The 18877-nt window shown below is 44.0% G+C and overlaps 1 protein-coding gene across 3 annotated transcripts in view; it reads right to left on the reverse strand.

Moving 5' to 3' along the window:
* Positions 1-1154: 1154 nt before the first annotated feature.
* Positions 1155-18877, reverse strand: part of PTP4A2 (protein tyrosine phosphatase 4A2) — a 37805-nt gene continuing 20082 nt past the window's right edge. For all 3 annotated transcript variants that reach the window (XM_048500302.1, XM_048500304.1, XM_048500303.1), the window contains exons 4-6: positions 11059-11189; positions 6033-6107; positions 1155-3442 (exon numbers count right to left, since the gene is read on the reverse strand). In XM_048500302.1, coding sequence (XP_048356259.1) covers positions 3334-3442; positions 6033-6107; positions 11059-11189 — 315 coding nt within the window. In that variant the 3' untranslated portion in view covers positions 1155-3333. The remainder of the gene's footprint in view (positions 3443-6032; positions 6108-11058; positions 11190-18877) is intronic.

Here is an 18877-nt window from a genome sequence, read left to right on the forward strand (position 1 = left end):
CAAGGTTCAATTGGCCCCTAATAGCAACACAACCAATTTTCCCATAGCATTTAGTGATGTCGTGATGATGACAGCAATGGTATTAAACCAGGCTGAGACATCATGTGATCAGACCACGCTCCACAAATATGTGAAATTGCAAAGTACAAATGGTGAAGATCTGCTGTAGCACCTTGATATCACATGAAGACACCACCAAATTGCTTTTGGTGGGGGGACCTGTGATTATCTTGTTAATGTTCCAGCTCTTCACACCCTGACAAACCTAACCTCTTGAAACTCCACAGCCTACCATATAGCACATTTGTAGCCTCCTACAAACTCAAGGCTACATGTATAGCCATTCCTTTTTGTTTTCCACCAGTGTCTTCAGCTGCAGTCTCACAATATACAAAGGGCTCATTGTGGCTAAGCTTCAAGCACTGGTTATTTTTTCTTCATTTGGTCCTGTAGGTTCATCACTGGAGCAACGGGCTGGTGACTGAAAAAAGGGTTAATCATTCTGAAACTCATCCTGAACTGATTGTTGTGGGTTTTCTGGGCTGTGTGGCAGTGATACACCTCTGAAGATGCCAGCCACAGATGCAGGCAAAATGTTAGGAACAAGATCTACCAGACCATGGCCACACAGCCTGGAAAACCCACAACCATCAGTTGAATCCAGCCGTGAAAGCCTTCAATAATACATCATCCTGAACTGTCCCTCTGTGCAACTGCCACATGCAAAGAGCCTGGATTAAAATGTGTCACATATGGCATGAATGAGCGACATGACTCAGCAATCCCTGCAGTTCCTTCAGCAGCAGATTTAGGCATGCAAAAATCTTGGCTACCATTGGAAGGGGGCATTATGAAAGCGTTCAGTGCATGACTGAGTAAATCCCACATGGTTCCGAGATGCTTCAGGGTAGTGAAGAAACTGCGCCTTTTGCTGGAAAGTGCTTCTGATGAGACATCCAATGAGAATACCTTGTACACCAGTCTATACGTGGAAATCAAATCTCACGTACTTGTGCGTTTTTGACATGAAAGAACAAAATATGAACAGGACAGAATGGGCTTCTGATCTGTCCAGTAAAGCCATTCACATATTTCTGCCCTTATACAAACAACCACAATTTGTGATTGTAACAAATTCACTGAGAAGCAGGGAGGAGACTTTATACAGGTAAGAACTTTATTGCACCGTGTTCGAAGTGCTGAACCAGAAATTGTGCCTGTTGAGCCTAACAATGAAGCTCTGACATTTCTATTCTATGACAGAATGTGCACCCTTGTGCATTTAGAAACAGCCCTGCCTTCTCAGTTCTGTTGAGATTGCAATAAAAGCTAATATACCATAATACAAAGTAAAACTGAAGGGGAAGAAAAACTTATACATGAAAATAATTTTTAAAATGTTTTATGTTTGGGGAGGTTTTTTTCATTCAGATGCAACAATTTTAGTCATAGTAAAGCCTTGTCTGGTAACAGAAAAACGGCACATTCTAAATTTTGCAACAATGAGGATTTACTCATAAGAACAAGTTGTACCTTTATTTGTACACAGGGCAAGAACCAATCTTGTATCTTTAGAATTTGCTATCAAGGACTCTATTTCCACATAAGCACTTTTTGTAGTATTGCAGTCCTGCCCCTAATTGTGTGTATAGCACAATGCCACACACATACCCCAGTACATATATTTTAGACAAAAAGAAGGAATTGTAGTTTTAGACTTAAATCTGTTAATCATCCAGATTGGTCAGCATAATATCCATCAGAACTAGTTGTAATTTAAGCACATGTGGAAATGAAAGTCCATGATCCATTTTCAAGACTTGAAATGTTGAGGCTATATTAGTCAAAAGTCAATCATATACACTGTCGATGTGGAGGATGGCATGGCAGCAACCATGATGGAAAGGTTACCAGCCTAGCTAATGAAAGAGCTGATGTTTGAATCTATGTGAGTCCAAAGGGCAAAGAAATCTTGATTCTTAATTTCAAATGTAGAATTGGAAGGAGGACATGGGTTTTGCGGAGAGCCAGAAATGCAGACCCACCATAAAATTAAATACTGGTCTTGTCTGCACACATGCAACATCTTGTAACTGCCTTTTTAAATGGAACACCTAAAAACAGCATACGTTTATCATAAACGGTTTATGAGGCCTTGGTGGTGTGTAACTGACATCCCTTAAGAACCTGTTGAGAAGGTCAAAACAAGGTCAACCAGTGGTTAATGGGAACCAGGAATGAGACCAGGGTGGGGGAAAATATACCCAGACGTTGACAAAAATGCCAAATGGGCACCAGAGCCCTATTTGAAATAGCCTTGATTTGTGTTTCTTCCTCTCAGAAGCAAAGGTCACCCAGACAGCAACCACAGGGCATGTAGGACAGAGATGTCCTTTTAACTATATTGCTTACCTGGACACTGTAAAATTTGGCGGCCTGGTGCTTTCTATACATATCGGCTAAGTTTCAAATTTACTTCCACATCAAGGTATTTGCAGCAGTGCATTTGTAACCAAATGGTGGGCAACACTTCAGGACTGAGATGCAAAATCTGCAATCACATCATCTGGACACCTACACAATCATAGGAGCTAGAACTCCAGTTTTAAGCAAGTATAAGGCTCCTCAGAATTTTGGAGAGAGCACCAAGAAGTCAGAGTTATGTTGCCCTCATCTCTGATGGCCAGGTGCTTACCTGTAAACTGAACAATGCTTAAAAAGATTATCCAGTTAAGAGAAAGGACTTTAACCCAGCATGTTGGTAAGCCTAACTACCACAAACATCCTGTCAGCTGCAAATTGGACGTACAAACTCCACTATTTCTAAATGCATCCAACTGAGCTTAAGGCTGCTGACCGCTTACATATAGCTACAAAGACACCACTTCAATTCTACCTGTCAGCACATGGAAAGAAAACAACCATTAAAAAACCAAAACTAACCCCCATACCAGGACATAACTGAGGGGTGCTGTTTCATTCCAAGATTATGATATACGCACAACCTTGATACTCTTTGTTTTTCTTGAGACATAAAATTGATTTTATTAGGGTTTTTTTCTCCAAAAAGTTAAAAATACAGAAGGTTCAAAGAACTCTTTTTCTCTTGGCAGATGATCAGACTGCAACATGAAAAGGCAATCCTTCACTGAAATGTTTTGTTTTAATTTTATTTTTTATCACAATCATCATCATTAGGACAATGGCTGAGGAGAACCGACTCCACTGCCATGGCGAGGATGTCGTTCAATTCCAGAGTTACATTTTCAGGTTCCACGAGTCCAGAAGGACAACCATGATAGCATAAAGACGACTTCACGGAGGGCCTTCCCCTTACTGTATGATGCAGTGGCCATTGGCATCTCTGAAGCGTAATCGCATTTTCGGCCGGTATTTCTCAAGGTAAAGCAGCTGTTTGGAATTGAAAGCTCCCCTCCTCTTCCTGAAACAGAAGCGCAGCCAAGGTTTAGACCTATATCTAGTAATGAAGTTAGGATTTAATGGTGTTAGCCTCTCCCCCCACAACATGACAATGTTCTGGGAACTTCAGTTCTTACATCTTCAGTACTTACATATTCATTCCACGCTACTGTATTTGGTGCTTTTGGGAACTTTAGTTCCCAGAAAGCACCAAATACAGTAGTGCGGAATGAATATGTAAGTAAGCTGGATGGAGCTTGGCCATCTCTAGATAGAGTGTGCATTCGGGGGCTCCTCTGTTGAGTCAAGGTGGTTTCGCAAATACTGAGGACACTCTTCTGGGCTAGTGTGGTATAGTGGCTGAAGTGGCTGACTAGAAGCCAGGGGATCCAGGTTAAAATCTCTGCTCTGCCATAGACCACTTTCTCAATGACCTTTGGCCAATCATACATGCTCAGACTACTGGCTTTCTGAAGGAACTTGAGCTAATGCATACAACGAAAGATATAACAAACCAGTCCCAGATGTTTCGTGGAATTACCCAGCTGCTTGCAATATGGGGCACATTTCCATGGAACTGACAATGAACTTGATGATTTTCACAATTTTTTGCCCACAAGGGAGCTGAGCAGCCTTTAACCAATCCTTAATGTCCATGCTGTAGAACAAAAGAGCTGTCCAAGCCTGGATTTAAAAGAGAGGGAATGCAATTTGAACTGAAATTCACAGCAAGATTCCAAAACAGGAACGAACATATATTCCCATCTTCTCTTAAAATCAGGGGCTTTCTTCTACCATGCCCCAGGACAGAAAGCTTCACAGACTACGCTTTATCGTTTTTAGCTAATACAGTACTTCTGATTACAAAAATTGGTGGCAGTTAACTAATGAGTTAGTCATCGTCCATTTGTCCATAGTCCCAGGTGGGTATGAGGACAAAATGAATAGAACATGAGCAGCTTTGCATCTCTCAGTGGGTAGTTCATCCACTCATTTCACAGCCGAGTAAGGATATGAACCTGAGTCTCCCTGGTTCTTAGTGCCCTAGGCAACTAAAAGGTGGCTGAGCATCAGGAAAATTCTACTCCAGAGGCCTTTTTTTCCAAACAGATCAAAATAGGGGAGGCATGACAGAGATAAAATTGCTATGAATTATTTTATCTATTTGGAGTAAAATGCCTGCGTGGGCTGAGTGTTCTGAGAGAACTGTGACTGGCCCAAGGCCACCTAGCAGCTTCATGCGGAGCGGCGGGGAATTGAAGCTGGTTCTTCAGATTAGAGTCCATGGCTCTTAACCACTATACCATGCTAGATCTCAGACAAAGTTTTGCTAGCTCAAAATGTATACTAAGATTTGTATGCAAGACAATCTGCCACATTAGAAAATGGGCACTGCTCTATATCTACAGACACATTTAGGGCTCAAATCCAAGCCACGTTTCTGCATCGTGAAGGTTCTACCATCTTTACAAGAATGGCAAGACAGAGCCTTTCTTGGTCAGTGCAACTATAAATGAAAGTGTTGCTGATAGCCATCCAGGGCAATATAAAGGGTCTTTTATCAAAGCCCTATGTTTAACAGTGCAGAAGATAATGGTTTTACGAAGGTGGCACCTGAGTAAGATTCTTTAATTGTTAAAGAGAATCCAGGGGGGAGGCAGGCACGGGAACCTCACAGAGCATTTCATAAGAACATAAGAAGAAGCCTGCTGGATCAGACCAGAGTTCATCTAGTCCAGCACTCTGCTACTCGCAGTGGCCCACCAGATACCTTTGGGAGCTCACATGCAAGAAGGTCCAGGAAGATGTGGCAAATTAATTCACACATCTCCTGACTTTCTTCCCTGAGATAGAGTATAGTGAGATTAAAATAAAATGCACATTGTGGCCTGTCTCTTCTGCTAAAAAGCAGGACAACAGGAAGGGATAGCCCAGTGTGTCATAAGAACATAAGAACTAGCCTGCTGGATCAGACCAGAGTCCATCTAGTCCAGCACACCCTGCTACTCGCAGTGGCCCACCAGGTGCCTTTGGGAGCTCACGTGCAGGACGTGAAAGCAATGGCCTTCTGCTGCTGCTGCTGCTCCTGAGCACCTGGTCTGCTAAGGCATTTGCAATCTGAGATCAAGGAGGATCAAGATTGGTAGCCATAGATCGACTTCTCCTCCATAAATCTGTCCAAGCCCTTTTTAAAGCTATCCAGGTTAGTGGCCATCACTGTCCTGATTTATTTGAGAAGGCTGCTGTTTCCCAGCTGAGACAGAGAGTGGAACAGCCCCAGAGCGCAACAGGAATAAGACGCCACAGAGAGACCACTGGTATTTTTGATTCAGAAAGAATACAACAGCTTCCCAATAAGGCAAAAAAGGAGGAAGTTGTTTCTTTCTAGTCTGGAGCTTGCTTGCATGAGTGTCTGACTCTCACCAGCAAGAAGCGAGGCCCACTCTTTCACCCTACACATCCATTACAGGCTCAGCAAAGCTATGAAGAAACAGTAGCAGATACTCAGCAGACTCATCACAATGGAGAATAGCTCAATTTTAAAAACCTCTATAGAAAGAGAGAAGGGGCAGCATGTGGGGAGAGGGGGGAGCCCAGTCCTTGTCACTTACTGCCTGATGAACTGCACAGCATCCTCGTACTTCATTCCACATTCAATGAGAGCAAGGGCGACCAGAACTGGGGCTCTGGAAGAAAAGGAAAATCAGCACTGATTTAAAACAAGTCAGTTGAATCTTCAAAAACACAGTTCCAATCATTGCAAATGTCAGCCCCAAGACTCTGGGCTCTTTCCTCTACAGAACAACACTGGCATGCTTTATGTAACGCTGCTAGTCCTGTGCATGGTGCAAATCAATAGCCTTTCTGGGCGCCCAGTATGGAGCTGTGTTTGCACATGAACGTCTATGTATAACACAAGGGCGCCCCACTGGAAGCCAATGACCATGTCAGCCATTTCACTGAGACAGCAGGTCTTCCTGGAGCCCCGCCTGGAAGCGTGCCTGGACATGGAGGAAGAACCAGGCTCAGACTCCCATGTTGGTGCAACAAAGCAGGTTACATACCTTAGCCCTTGGGGGGGGGGGCACTACAGAGACTCACGATCCTGCTCCTTTCAACAGCGAACCACATATGGCTTGATCAACCTCTCTAACCAGCTTGTCAAGCCCCCGGGCTCTTCTTCCCCACGCACCTACTGCAAATAGGGCCATTACCCAATTACTTAAGCCTTCCCTGATTTAATCACAAATTTTAGCTGAGTAACTGTTTTAAATGTGCGCCACTTTTGAAGACAAAGGCAGATGTGGGTGGCACACACATGCTAAAAGGCATTGCCTTAGCAAAGGTGATCCTCTTCAAAAGAGAGGAAGGCTTTTTCCAAAATGCCACCTGCGTTCTTTTGTAAATATTCATTTTTCTTTTTTTTTTAAATTAACAAGCCCACAAGCAAAGCAAAGCAGAAATGCCCCCCAACAAGCAAGTAGTGTTGAGTGGTATACTATCCCTAAACATGGATGTTCCATGTAGCCATCATGCTGATAAACAATTGACAGACCAGTTCCTCATATAGTAGACTATCCTAATTCCATTTTATTACTGAAGACTGCAAAGCACAAGTATCACGAAAAACTATGACTCAGTAGAGATTCCATCTTGCTCCAAACCCAAAGCTATTAAGATAGTATCACAGTAAATACACCCTCTGAAATACCTAGAAACTAAAAATGTAACAAATTAAAACTATTCCTAGAAAAGATTGATTGTAATGATGTAGCCCATTTCTATTATTTGTTTCTCAGAAACATTAACTTCTACTGGGGAAAAAAACCTATACAGTTAATTTTTCCTTCCGTGTTTCTAAAACAGCCTTCTCCACAATGCAGTCCATTTCACTTATTGAACAAATGATCAACCTTTTATAGTTTCTTGCTGCAGCAATCTCTTCTCCCAACATTTAGCAGCTTCTAATAAATGAAACTTCAATTTCCTGTTTCTAGCCTAGTCCCTTCCAGTTAAGCTCTGCTGGGTCTGAAGCAGAGGTGAGTGAAAGGAAGACCCAAATCTACTGCCAGACATCACCTAGGACTCAGAAGCTATCCTTGCTCTGTGTCCTCTGGCTTAAACAGAAGCCTCAGTGTCCTCTGGCTTAAACAGAAGCTTCTGCCCCCCCCCCCAAATTTCCAAAAGGATCCCATCCATATGAGCCCTGCCCCCATCTCTTTGGCAAGCCATCTTGTCAGCTGCAATCCCAGCAACTCTGCACTGGTAAGTAAGAAGCCTGACAAAGTTTTGTTTAAAAATGGCGGCTGGGGGGGGGGGGATTTCTCCCCCTTGGTGGTAACCATGATAATGATTTAATGATTTAATGACCAGGTCTTCAGGTGGCTTATTTAGGAGATGATGCATAATAGTCTGTACTTCCTCAGACCAGAATGCCAGTGTGTGACACATATACTGCCATGGGTAGCTGCACCTGGTTCTCCCCTCTGGGGGAAGCCTTACTTTGCAACTGGCAATACCTGAAACTTTGGATGAAGAGAAACAGCTCTCTCAAATCTCAAGACAACCCACCTTGTAACTCCAGTTATTTCTGTTACTTTGCCTGGTCTCTTGCTAGTTGAGAAGGAGGTAGCAGTGGCCAGAGATATGCCTTTCACCAGTTTTGGCTGTTGAACCCTGCAAAGAAGATCTCGCCACTGTGGGGCACACCCTAATGAAATTGGACTACTGCAATGCACCGTGCATAGAGTTGGACTTGAGGAGTGTTTGGAAGCTACAGTTGGTATAGGAGGCTGCAGCCAGAATTATAAGGACCATATCACTTCAATCTTTTTACATCTACACTGATTTCTAATTAGTTTTGGAGTTTTGGGCCCATTTCAAAACACTGGTATTGACCTTTAAAGCCTTGGGACCAACATACCTGAAGGGCTACTTATTCCCAAATGAACCTAACTGATCTTCAGGGGGCTAGATGGATGGCACTTCAAGAAAGGGCTTTCCCGGTTGTGGCACCAATATTATGGAATTCCCTCCCCAGGCCACCTGTCCTGCTCTCTCATTGCTTTCTGCCAGCAGACAAAGACTTAGCTGTTTCATCTGGCTTCCCTCGCTAACTCTCCTTACATGTATGCATTTTAATTGCTCTTAATTACTTTTATATTGTGTATTGAAGAGCTTGTTTTAATATTTGATTGTTTGCCACCTTGAGGACACTAAGCTTGGTGGAAAGATAGCTGTTAGAAGCTGCTCTGAACCCTGCTTTGCCAGGAAAGGTGGGAGGTCAAATAAAATTAATTTTTAAAAAGTCACAGAAGGAGCATGGCAACTCCACAGTAAAACTCTGCCTCCCCGCTGAGAACACTATTACAACCACTACTCCACAATCCCGCTGTGGTGGTGAACCTATGGCACTCCAGATGTTCATGGACTACAATTCCCATCATCCCGTGCCAATTGGCCATGCTGGCAGGGGATGGTGGGAATTGTAGTCCATGAACATCTGGAGTGCCATAGGTTCACCACCACGTAAGGCTTTACCCATATTTGTTTGGATACTTTAGTCTGAGGACAGGCCACAATCAAGATTACTACCAGGCACACGATCGCACCAGGAGTGGGGGGGGGGGGGGGGGGCATTAAATTAGCCTTTGGGGAGAAATTTGAACACTGAAGACAACATCTTTGTTTCCAGCTTTCAACAATCTGAATGCCATTCCAGGGTGCAGGGATGGATTTGTTCATATTGCCTAAGATTAATATGGACAAATAAGGCTGGGCCTGTCTTCAGGACAACTGGCTTAAGAAATCAAATAGAAAGCTTTATTGTCTATCTATACTCTGTTTCACATAAAGATGTTAATAGGGTTGTATATTTCTCCCCCACAGAACTCAACATGCCAGACATTCTTTGCTGTAGAATGCTCCGCCTGGGTCCTAGTGCCTACCAAGGCTTGCTTCCCCTCATCCATTTCAAAGCGTGGGGACAGTCATTCAATTAACTACAAATGCTGCTATATCAAAGTACTATGTTCAATAACGCACAAAATAATGGTTTTGACAAAGGCAGCGTGTAAAAAAAATAATGGTTTTGACAAAGGCAGCATGTAATAATTCTTATATTCATTCAGGACTATTTTCTAATGCAGAAGCATACAATTTTCTCAACTCTTGTACCTCAATGACCATACTAACATCTTTATCTGAGACAGAATATAGTGAGTCAGTCCATTATCATTAATGAGCACCATTAATAAATGCTACACACTGAACTGCATATTGCATGGCAATATTCCATATACTTAAATGTGCTGTGTCATCTACCAACAGCATGGCAGAAGGCCCCAAGATTACAGTATACCCTGAGTCACCTCTGCAACCCTAGGAGTGTTAGAGACATTTTTTCAATTTCATACAAACCCATTTGCAATAAAGGCTGCCCAACTTGCTGGAGTTTACAGTTACAATGGGAATGGTGACACAGTGTGGTCAACATCACCCACAAAATGGCTGTCACAGGAAGTGAAGCCAACACAAAATGGCCACTACAGCTGACTTGCAGTCACTCACTGAAGATATTGAGCTGTGGTGGCAGCTGCTGCCCAAGCAAAGCACTTTCAGACATATGCAAAGCCATTAAAATCTCAAATGGCCAGTCAGAAGCCCAGCTGGGGGGGGGGGGGCTTTGCACAGATCCTGATCCTAACATGGATCCACTCCGCATTTCCCACCCCCTCAGGTTTTTCGAGAATCGCATTATATGTGATTCTTTTGTTTTAACGTGGTTCATGAGCAAATGGCTGTGGCTATGAGCCACGTTAAAACAAGAGAATCACATGTAAAGTCATTCTCTAAAGCCCCTTTTCTGGCTCCCATCTGCGGAGCCACACAGGGGAAACGGGCCGTATCATGGCCCCGGGTGTGTGTGTGTGTGTGTGTGTGGAGGAAAGGGGGGGAGGGGAGGGGGGGAAGCACCTTCATGCGAAGGCGCATGCCCTAGCCAACGCGCTGGCTGTCCACGGGCTGTTTTACTGGCCCATGTGGAAAGGGCTGAAATTAGTTATCTGTTTGCAAAAAAAATTATTAAAACAATATGTTCAATTTAAAATGTATCCTGTTAAGAGCAGCTTCTGCCTGAAATGCTGAAGAATTACTATTAGAGTTATGCATAACCTCATTTCCTGGCTCCACCTCCCAAGGCAGCCATTTTGTGGTTGCACCCATTACTATGTGTCAAAATTCTAAAGATGCCCACAGGTTCGAAAAGATTAGGGATTCCTGCTTTAAAGGGACATTGTACTAGGTTCAACATTCATCCCAAGATTTATAATCAGCCTGGACCCTATTGATCACAACTCCCTTGCAAAGGTTACCATATTAGCAAGGGACCAATACCTGATCCAATATGAACAAACTGCAGTTACTAGGCTTTTCATGATTGAGTTTCAGTTTTCGAAGTGATGTGAGTTAATAGGCCTTGTATTTTCTGGGACCAACATACAAAACTGACAATCAACTTTCTGACGGACAGGCAAACATGTGTCACTACACAGTTACATTACACTATTCGACTGGTTGATTCAACAGAAACAAACTGGGCCAGAAACTTGACATTATCTCCTAAAACAAGAACTTTACCTTCCCAGTCCTGCAACACAGTGTACAGCAACACAACAGCCAGGTTCCTCACGAAATTTGGTTTTCAACAGGTTGAGCCAGTCGTCCACAATCTCATTGGGGGGTGGTGCTCCATCATCAAATGGCCAGTCCTATGAAATACAAGGAAAGTATTACTTCCCCTAAACAACTCTACCTGTGAATCCGTTTAATAACGTTACCACATACATACATGGGGGGGGGTACATACACGGGGTGTGTGTGTGTGTGTGTGTGTGTTTGTGTGTGCGTGCGCGCCAAAAAAATGGGAAAATGTGCCCTCAATTGGTTGTTTTGAGTTTTCTGGGCTGTTTGGCCACGGTCCTGGTAGTTTTTGTTCCTAATGTTTCACCCCCATCTATGGCATCTTCAGAGGCATGTCACAGTGAGATGTGCCATGGAGAGAAACATATCTCACCATGACATGCCTCTGAAGATGCCAGTCATAGATGCAGGTGAAACAACACTTTGAACTTATTGTTAAGGGTGAAGTTATCCAAGATGGTCAGGTCTTGCCTCCTCTGTTCAGGCAAGGCTATGCAAATTTTTGCAATGGCTCTTGGACAAGGAGGCTGAGCTTCTCCAGATGTCCCAAAGCCCTGCAATTTTCCTAGCTTAAGTAATTGTACCTTTCCACCTCATCCTAATCGTACTTTTGGATGGGTTCTGGATGACTTCACCCACTGAAGAGAAGACACTTTCATGGTAAGTCCAAAGTGTCATTCTCCTTCAGTGGGACTACACTCATCCAGGCTGGTTATGGACCAAAGCTTTAACCAGGGAGGCAATACTTTTCTGTTAGAATCAGAACTAACATTCCATCTTATTCCTGCTTCTGGAGCACCTGGAGCACGACACCTCTGCCAAGGGTCCCTTCAGCTGATCTACATTTGTCCAGGCAGTATATGCGAAGCCATATTACCCCATGCTGCCCACAGGGAACACTTCAGTCCTCCAACAAATCTGGCGGTCCTTGGCCCAAAGGGTGTGCAATTGGCCTCAACCAGAATCAGGGCAGTTTCTGCCCTGGTTCCAACTGAGTTGAACTCTCTGCCAGCTGACACCAGGGCCCTGTATGATCTTGAAATAGTTCCACAGGGCTGCAAGTCAGAGATATTCCACAGTGCCTTTGGCTGAGGCCACTTCTGTGTCCCAATGTCATCTTGCCAGCCTCCCTCCAATCCATAATCATGATGCTTTTTGCGTGGCCCCTCCCTTGACTCAGCTTATGCTTAGACAACCATTGAGAGTCTGCTTGTGAGCGGGACCGGGTGTTCTTTTGTAGGTTTAAATCTGCTGCCATCTTGGGTTTTTAAGGATAAGTTTGTTCAGTGTATTTTTATATATTAGTTAACTGTTTTTAAAATGTTTGTACGCCACCTTGAGCCCAATGTGGTTGGGGAGGGCAGGATATAGATTTTAATAAAATAAATAAAATTTCTTGAGCCTAATACCCACGTATCTTGGACAGTCGAGTATGATTTGAGGTTAAAATGGCCTGAGGAATTACAGTTCCCAGGAGACCTTGGGGCTCACAAGGTCTCCTGGGAAGTATAGTTCCCATCAGGCCGTTTTTACTGAGAACAGGCCCTTTGAAGCCTGAAAAAGTTCTGAAAAAGGAAAGGAACTAAGGTAAGTGTGGGAAGAGGGAAAGGGGGGCGCTGAGGGGGGCCATGTGGGGTGGAAAATTAGAATGCGCAAAGGGCGCAGTTTGGCCTAGCTACGCCTCTGGTAGGAGGATTTATCCTTAGTGGCTAATCAGCCTGGGTGCTTGTTCCAGGACATGGGACGTCTGCCAATTCACCCCAAGATCCACGAAAGGGGTCTGAGGGACAGATGGACACTTGTGTGACTCCCAGGTGTCCTCTCCCTGTTGAATCTGTCTTCTGTGTGGAAGAATTTTTCTTTCATTTTCCTTCCCTCTCTCCCTCCCCCCCCCCGGCCTGAGAAGACCTTCCTGACGTCTTAGAAGACTTGTCCTCACCCATTTCAGTGAATAAGAAACTCTACTATGAAAATTCAAAGGGTTTCAGTTTCCTTTCCTTTCAGGTCTAGGAGCTATAGTGATAGCACTGTCCTGAATAGCACGGCTATTCAGACTGGAGAAGCTCAATCCCTTCATGAGCCCTTGCAAAAATCTGCATAGCCCTGCCTGGACAAAGGAGGCATGACCTAATCAACCTGGATGACTGCAGCCCTACTGAAGGAGAACGTTAGGAGCAAAACTACCAGACTACGACCATACAGCCTGGAAAACCCACAACAGCCCACTGAATACAGCCATGAAAGCCTTCAATAATACAATGCCCTCAGGTTGTCAGAAATATTGGAATGCCCCATGCTTCGAAGTATACAATTTCTGCAGCCTGCGTTGAATTGTGCAGCTCTAATACACTGTTTTAATATTAATTTTACATGCATTTTATTTTAAATTGCTTTAGGTGATATTTATATTTGTCACTCAATTAGCTGTTAAATGTTCAATGTGAGCAGGTAAATTAAACTAGGTGGAAGTGTGAAATTGCTATTCTGCTTTAGTTGAAGCCATACCCTCCAACCAGGGATCTTCAAACTATGTCCCTCCAGATGTTCAGAGACTACAATTCCCTACCACGTGGCCATGCTGGCAGGGGCTAATGGGAATTGTAGTCCATGAACATCTGGAGGGACATAGTTTGAAGACCCCTGTTCCAAACACTTGGACCTGGAAAAAACACTAAACATGCTTTCAAAATAACATTACCAATTTTTAATCGTTAGTTCATATTTTACTGGTGCAACGCATGGCAAGGTCGCTCTATCTGAATTTCACAAAACTGTTCATGAAGCAAAATGAAGAATCAGAAAGTCAGCTCCAAGTAGATTAGAAATGTAAAATGTTTCAGGAAGCAGCAAAACCTGTTACCATGTAATCCTTAGTAACTTACAATTCTAAATCACTCTGCCTTCCCAATGACCTCTCAGCAAATTAGGAGGAGAGGGAATGACTGTCTAGTTTGCCAGGGAGCTCCAAGACAAAGACAGGATTTAGTCCTCGGTCTTTCACATTCGAGAGCAAGGCATTGCTATTGTGTCCCTTTGAGTTAAGTTCCAAGGGGCTGGTTTGCTTCCTTGTTCTGAAGCTCAAATCGGTCACTCCAACATATAACTCTGTGTTCACTGGATCATAAAACAGCATACAACCTGTCATATCAGGTTAGAAAAAAGCTTGGCATTTACAACACCAATTAAGTTTAAAAATCAGGCTGAGCATGTGAAAAAAGAACCCTATGTGCTTTGTTAAATGAACAACAGTTCACTCCTTTAAAGGCCAACATTTTACGTTTAAAGATTTTTAGAAAGCAATTTAAAGCACTACTATTCAGTGTCTAGTGATTCTAGTACGGCTCATTAGGTCCCACAGTATTTAATTTTCAAAACAGAAGAGAGCCATTTTAACTGTGACAAGTGATGCTTTCAGGAAACTCATCTCTGACATCAATGGGTTTTTTTAATCCTTTTAATCCACTTAGTTGTCTTCTTAATTAGCCAAATTAATAAACCAATTACACCAATGCCCAGGCTACCAGAATTTCATGAAAAAGCTTGATGATGGCAGTCAGTTTCCTACATGAACCACACCATTTCCCAAACCGTGGTTTCATGGTCAGTGGTATTGACCATTGTGGATGTGAGCTATGGTTGCATGTCTAGAAATAATCACTCCCCATTTTCCCACCCTAGAACTCTACTGGGATCAGGCTTCACTGATTTGTGCAGAAATCTTAGGTTTAAAATGCTTCCTTGCTATCAGCATTTGGAAGGCAAGGCAGATAGGACTGGATTATCATGGGCCACAGACAGGTACCCTGTTTCTCCGAAAATAAGGCATCCCCTGGGAATAAGAGGTAGTAGAGGTTTCACTGAAGTGCTAAATATAAAACATCCCCCGAAAGAAAGACGTAGCAAAGTTTTTGTTTGGAAGCATGCTCGTCGAACAGAACACCAGAGCATGCAGCTGTGGAGCGGAAAAATAAGACATCCCCTGAAAATAAGACATAGCGCATCTTGGGGAGCAAAAATTAATATAAGACACTGTCTTATTTTCGGGGAAACACGGTAGTGGTTTAGTTTTGTATTGGATGATTCTGTCATAGGGTTTAAAAAAAATTTTTTTGATGTTGTTACTTACCTCTATACTTTGATTTGTAGAACTGTGTCAATACAATTGAATATGCTTTAAGGCCCGGGGTGCCAACTTATGGCACTCCAGATGTTCATGGACTACAATTCCCATCAGCCCCTGCCAGCATGGCCAATTGGCTGTGGTCCATGAACATCTGGGGTACCATAGGTTGGCGACCCCTGCTTTAAACAAAACCCTGGAAATTGCAGAAGTTATTCTCAGACGCAGTGAAACCTTCCTTTTGGTGGCATGGAAGCTATTTCCTAAATGTAACCGTAGGTCACTCTGCCAATATGATCTTCTTTCTCACAAAGTATCTCCATTCCTGCTGCTCTGACCTGACCATAGGTCTGCTCATTGCAAGGAAGGGGATAATCATGAAAGTGATTAAACCTGTCACACTAAAGGAAATGCAGTGTGATAGCATGGTTACACAGCATCTTCAGATCTCAAACACCCAGGTTTGAATCCCCACTCTGCCATGGAAGCTTAGTGGGTGACCCTAGACCAGTCAAAGGCTCTCACCCTAACCTACCTCACAGGGCTGTTGTGAGGATTAAATGGAAGGAAAGGAGGACAACGTTCTGAAAGCAGTGGGGGGGGGGGGTTCGAAAGAGCATCTGTGATTAGACTGAATGAACAGCTATTGCTGATCATCCACAATGTATTCCACAATATATTATTGATTTGGATAATGGTCTGCTATATTGCACTATCCAAATAAAATACCCCTCTCAAACTTTAAATATCTTTTTTCCTCTCTTAGCAATGTCAATACACATCAAGGAGAGTCACAGTGTTAGACTAGAATCTGGGAGATCTAGCTTCAAATCCGCCCTCTGAAAAAAATGTACTGGACGACTTGGGACAGTCACTCTATTTCAGCCTAACCTACCTCACAAGATTTCTGTGAATATAAAACCGAGAGCCATGTATGCAAACCTAAGTTTGAGGGGAGGTGGGATAACAACCAGACAAATAACCACAGAGGAAAAAAGCAGGTCCTTGCCCCCATGAACATGCTGCCAGAAGTTCAATAATGAGAAACTGAAGGGGTGAGCGAAATATGAGACAAATAAGCAAACATCGGGGGTTTAAGATGTATTCTGGTAGACACGTTCAACCACAGAAAGCATGAGAAGGATTTGAAAGGAGAAATCGAAAGGCGCAGCACAAGAATTTTGAGCAGACATTCCAGATAGAACACAAGGACACTGAACTGAGTTCTTTTAAAGAAAAGAGCCAAGATCACAGAAAAAGGCATGACAGGAAACAGGGAAAATAGCATGGATCTTCCCTTGCAATGCCCAGCACAAGCTATCATGGGCTGAACGGGAGCAGCAGCAACAGAGCTCTTCTACCCAGAGAGCTCTTGCACAAGTCAGGTTATCAGCACGAGGCTGTCATCCCTTGATCACAGTTCCCAGATTAGACCTTGAGCACCACAATAAGACCACGATGACTCATGCTGCAAAGCGCTGGATTTTTTTCACAGCCTGATAGCTACACAAGCCAGCTACTACAGCTTGCCAGAATCGATGCCAGCATCCTGTGGACCTCCAAACCTCAGATGAAGGGAAGTACAAAAATCTCCACATTCAGCAACTGCTGTTTAAGACATTCCTACTAACATAGATCTACTGTGGTTTAATCGGGCCTGACCATCTAATGTTCCTCATTCCTTTTAGCTAGGGTGAAGAAATTACGGAAGCCTGTAAGACTAGCTCTGCAGACAAACCACCTTAATAGCAGTCTGGAAGGCCAGAAGCGATCTTTTCTGTGACTGTGCTTGTGAGCTTCCTACTGCTCAGCACCTGCCAGTGATTTTACAGTCTGGACCAATCCTGGTTCCTGAAGTAGTCAATGCACAAAACTCCTGTTGATGCTGCTGGTCATAAGAAGAAAATTCAGTCCTGTCTTTCCTGCATATTACATCAAACAGTGCAGACTATTCAGGAAGAGCTATTTTTAAGAGCAGCTACATTATAGTGACCAGGCATCCCGAATTTGGCAGGACACACCCAATTTTTAACAATTTCTCCCGCGTCCCTCCGCGTTGTAAAAAAGTCCCGATTTTTGCTGGCTCTCCTCGGCTGTCTCGTGCTGGTGACGGTGACAGGGGGTGCCCAACGCACCAGGCGCACGGCTATGGGTCACGTGGGGGGCGCAAAATTCTCCCCCGGCCCCTCTCCCTTCCCCCTCGTCGGTCTGCTGCTCAGCTGTGGCCTCCGGCTCCTCCGCATCCCAAAGAAGCCAAGCCGCAGCAGCCAGCCCGGCAGCCAGGCCAGAGCAATCAACTGTGAGAGCCCTGAGCAGCCCTAAGCAAAAGGAGCAATTGACTGCTCAACTCCCCTTCCCCCTCCCTGCAGAGACTTGGAGCCTGAGGACACACTCCAGTCTCCACAGCTAGCCTAGCAAGCACAGGAGTCGGGACTTTTTGTGGGCTGGGATCTCCGCTCTGGTTTTCCTTCGGCTGCTTTGCTCGCTGGTGGATGGAAGGAGAGGGAGAGAACTTCCTCACGATCTCCCCAACGAGGTGGGGGGGGGGTAAGAAAGATTGGGAGTTGAGAGGAGGGGTGTGTGTGTGTTGAAATTCATGGATGCTTTGTGTTGTTTGCTGGGGAAAAAAACAGTTTCGTTTTCTCTTAGCTCATCATGCAACGGCCCTTTTCCAGTCTTAATTGCTGTGTCTTTCAATGGCAATTCATAGGTGATGAACTTGAGCTGCTAAAACAATTCCCCTTCTCGTTTCTGTTGTTCTAAACCAAGGTCTCTGTTCTGGAATTCTGGAAGATGCTGGTTGAATGGGGGGGATGGGGGCTTTGGATTGTTGCTACTATTAAATGTTAGCTTAGCAGAGACTCTCAGTTCTTGCTTTTTTGCTTTTATGGTGCCTGACCCAGTTCAGTGAAGGCTTCTGAGCTTATGAAGAGTTTCCATTATTATTCTCAGAACACTAGAACCAGGGGGCATCCATTGAAAATGCTTAGGAGAAGAATTAGGACTAATAAAAGGAAACACTTCTTCACGCAACGTGTGATTGGTGTTTGGAATATGCTGCCACAGGAGGTGGTGATGGCTGCTAACCTGGATAGCTTTAAAAGGGGCTTGGACAGATTTATGGAGGAGAAGTTGATCTATGGCTACCAATCTTGATCCTCCTTGATCTCAGATTGCAAAAGCCTTAGCAGACCAGGTGCTCAGGAGCTTTCACATCCTGCATGTGAGCTCCCAAAGGCACTCGGTGGGCCGCTGCGAGTAGCAGAGTGCTGGACTAGCTGGTCTCTGGTCTGTTCCAGCAGGCTCTTTCTTATGTTTTTACTGACTGTTGTACTGAGAGACCTTACACTTAGTCCCCCTTCCAGTTTGTTGAAATAAGCTAGCCATATGAATGGCTGTCCCCTTCTCAAGGCTACCCTGGGCTGTTTCCTTTATGTGGCTTACAAAAGGCCAGAAACTTTTAAACGTGACAGGAAACCTTCAGGCTTCACTTTTGTCTACTAAGAAGACAAGAAAGATGTCAATGCAATCTGCTTATTGTAGTTGTGTAGCCCTGGAGGAAGAAGGTACATCAGTAGGTAGAAAGTTAAAGACCAGAATCTCCAAGATAGCATTCTCAGAACTGCCATCAGTTCC

This window comes from Sphaerodactylus townsendi, linkage group LG06, assembly GCF_021028975.2.
Source record: "Sphaerodactylus townsendi isolate TG3544 linkage group LG06, MPM_Stown_v2.3, whole genome shotgun sequence".
NCBI classification, from domain to species: Eukaryota; Metazoa; Chordata; class Lepidosauria; order Squamata; family Sphaerodactylidae; genus Sphaerodactylus; species Sphaerodactylus townsendi.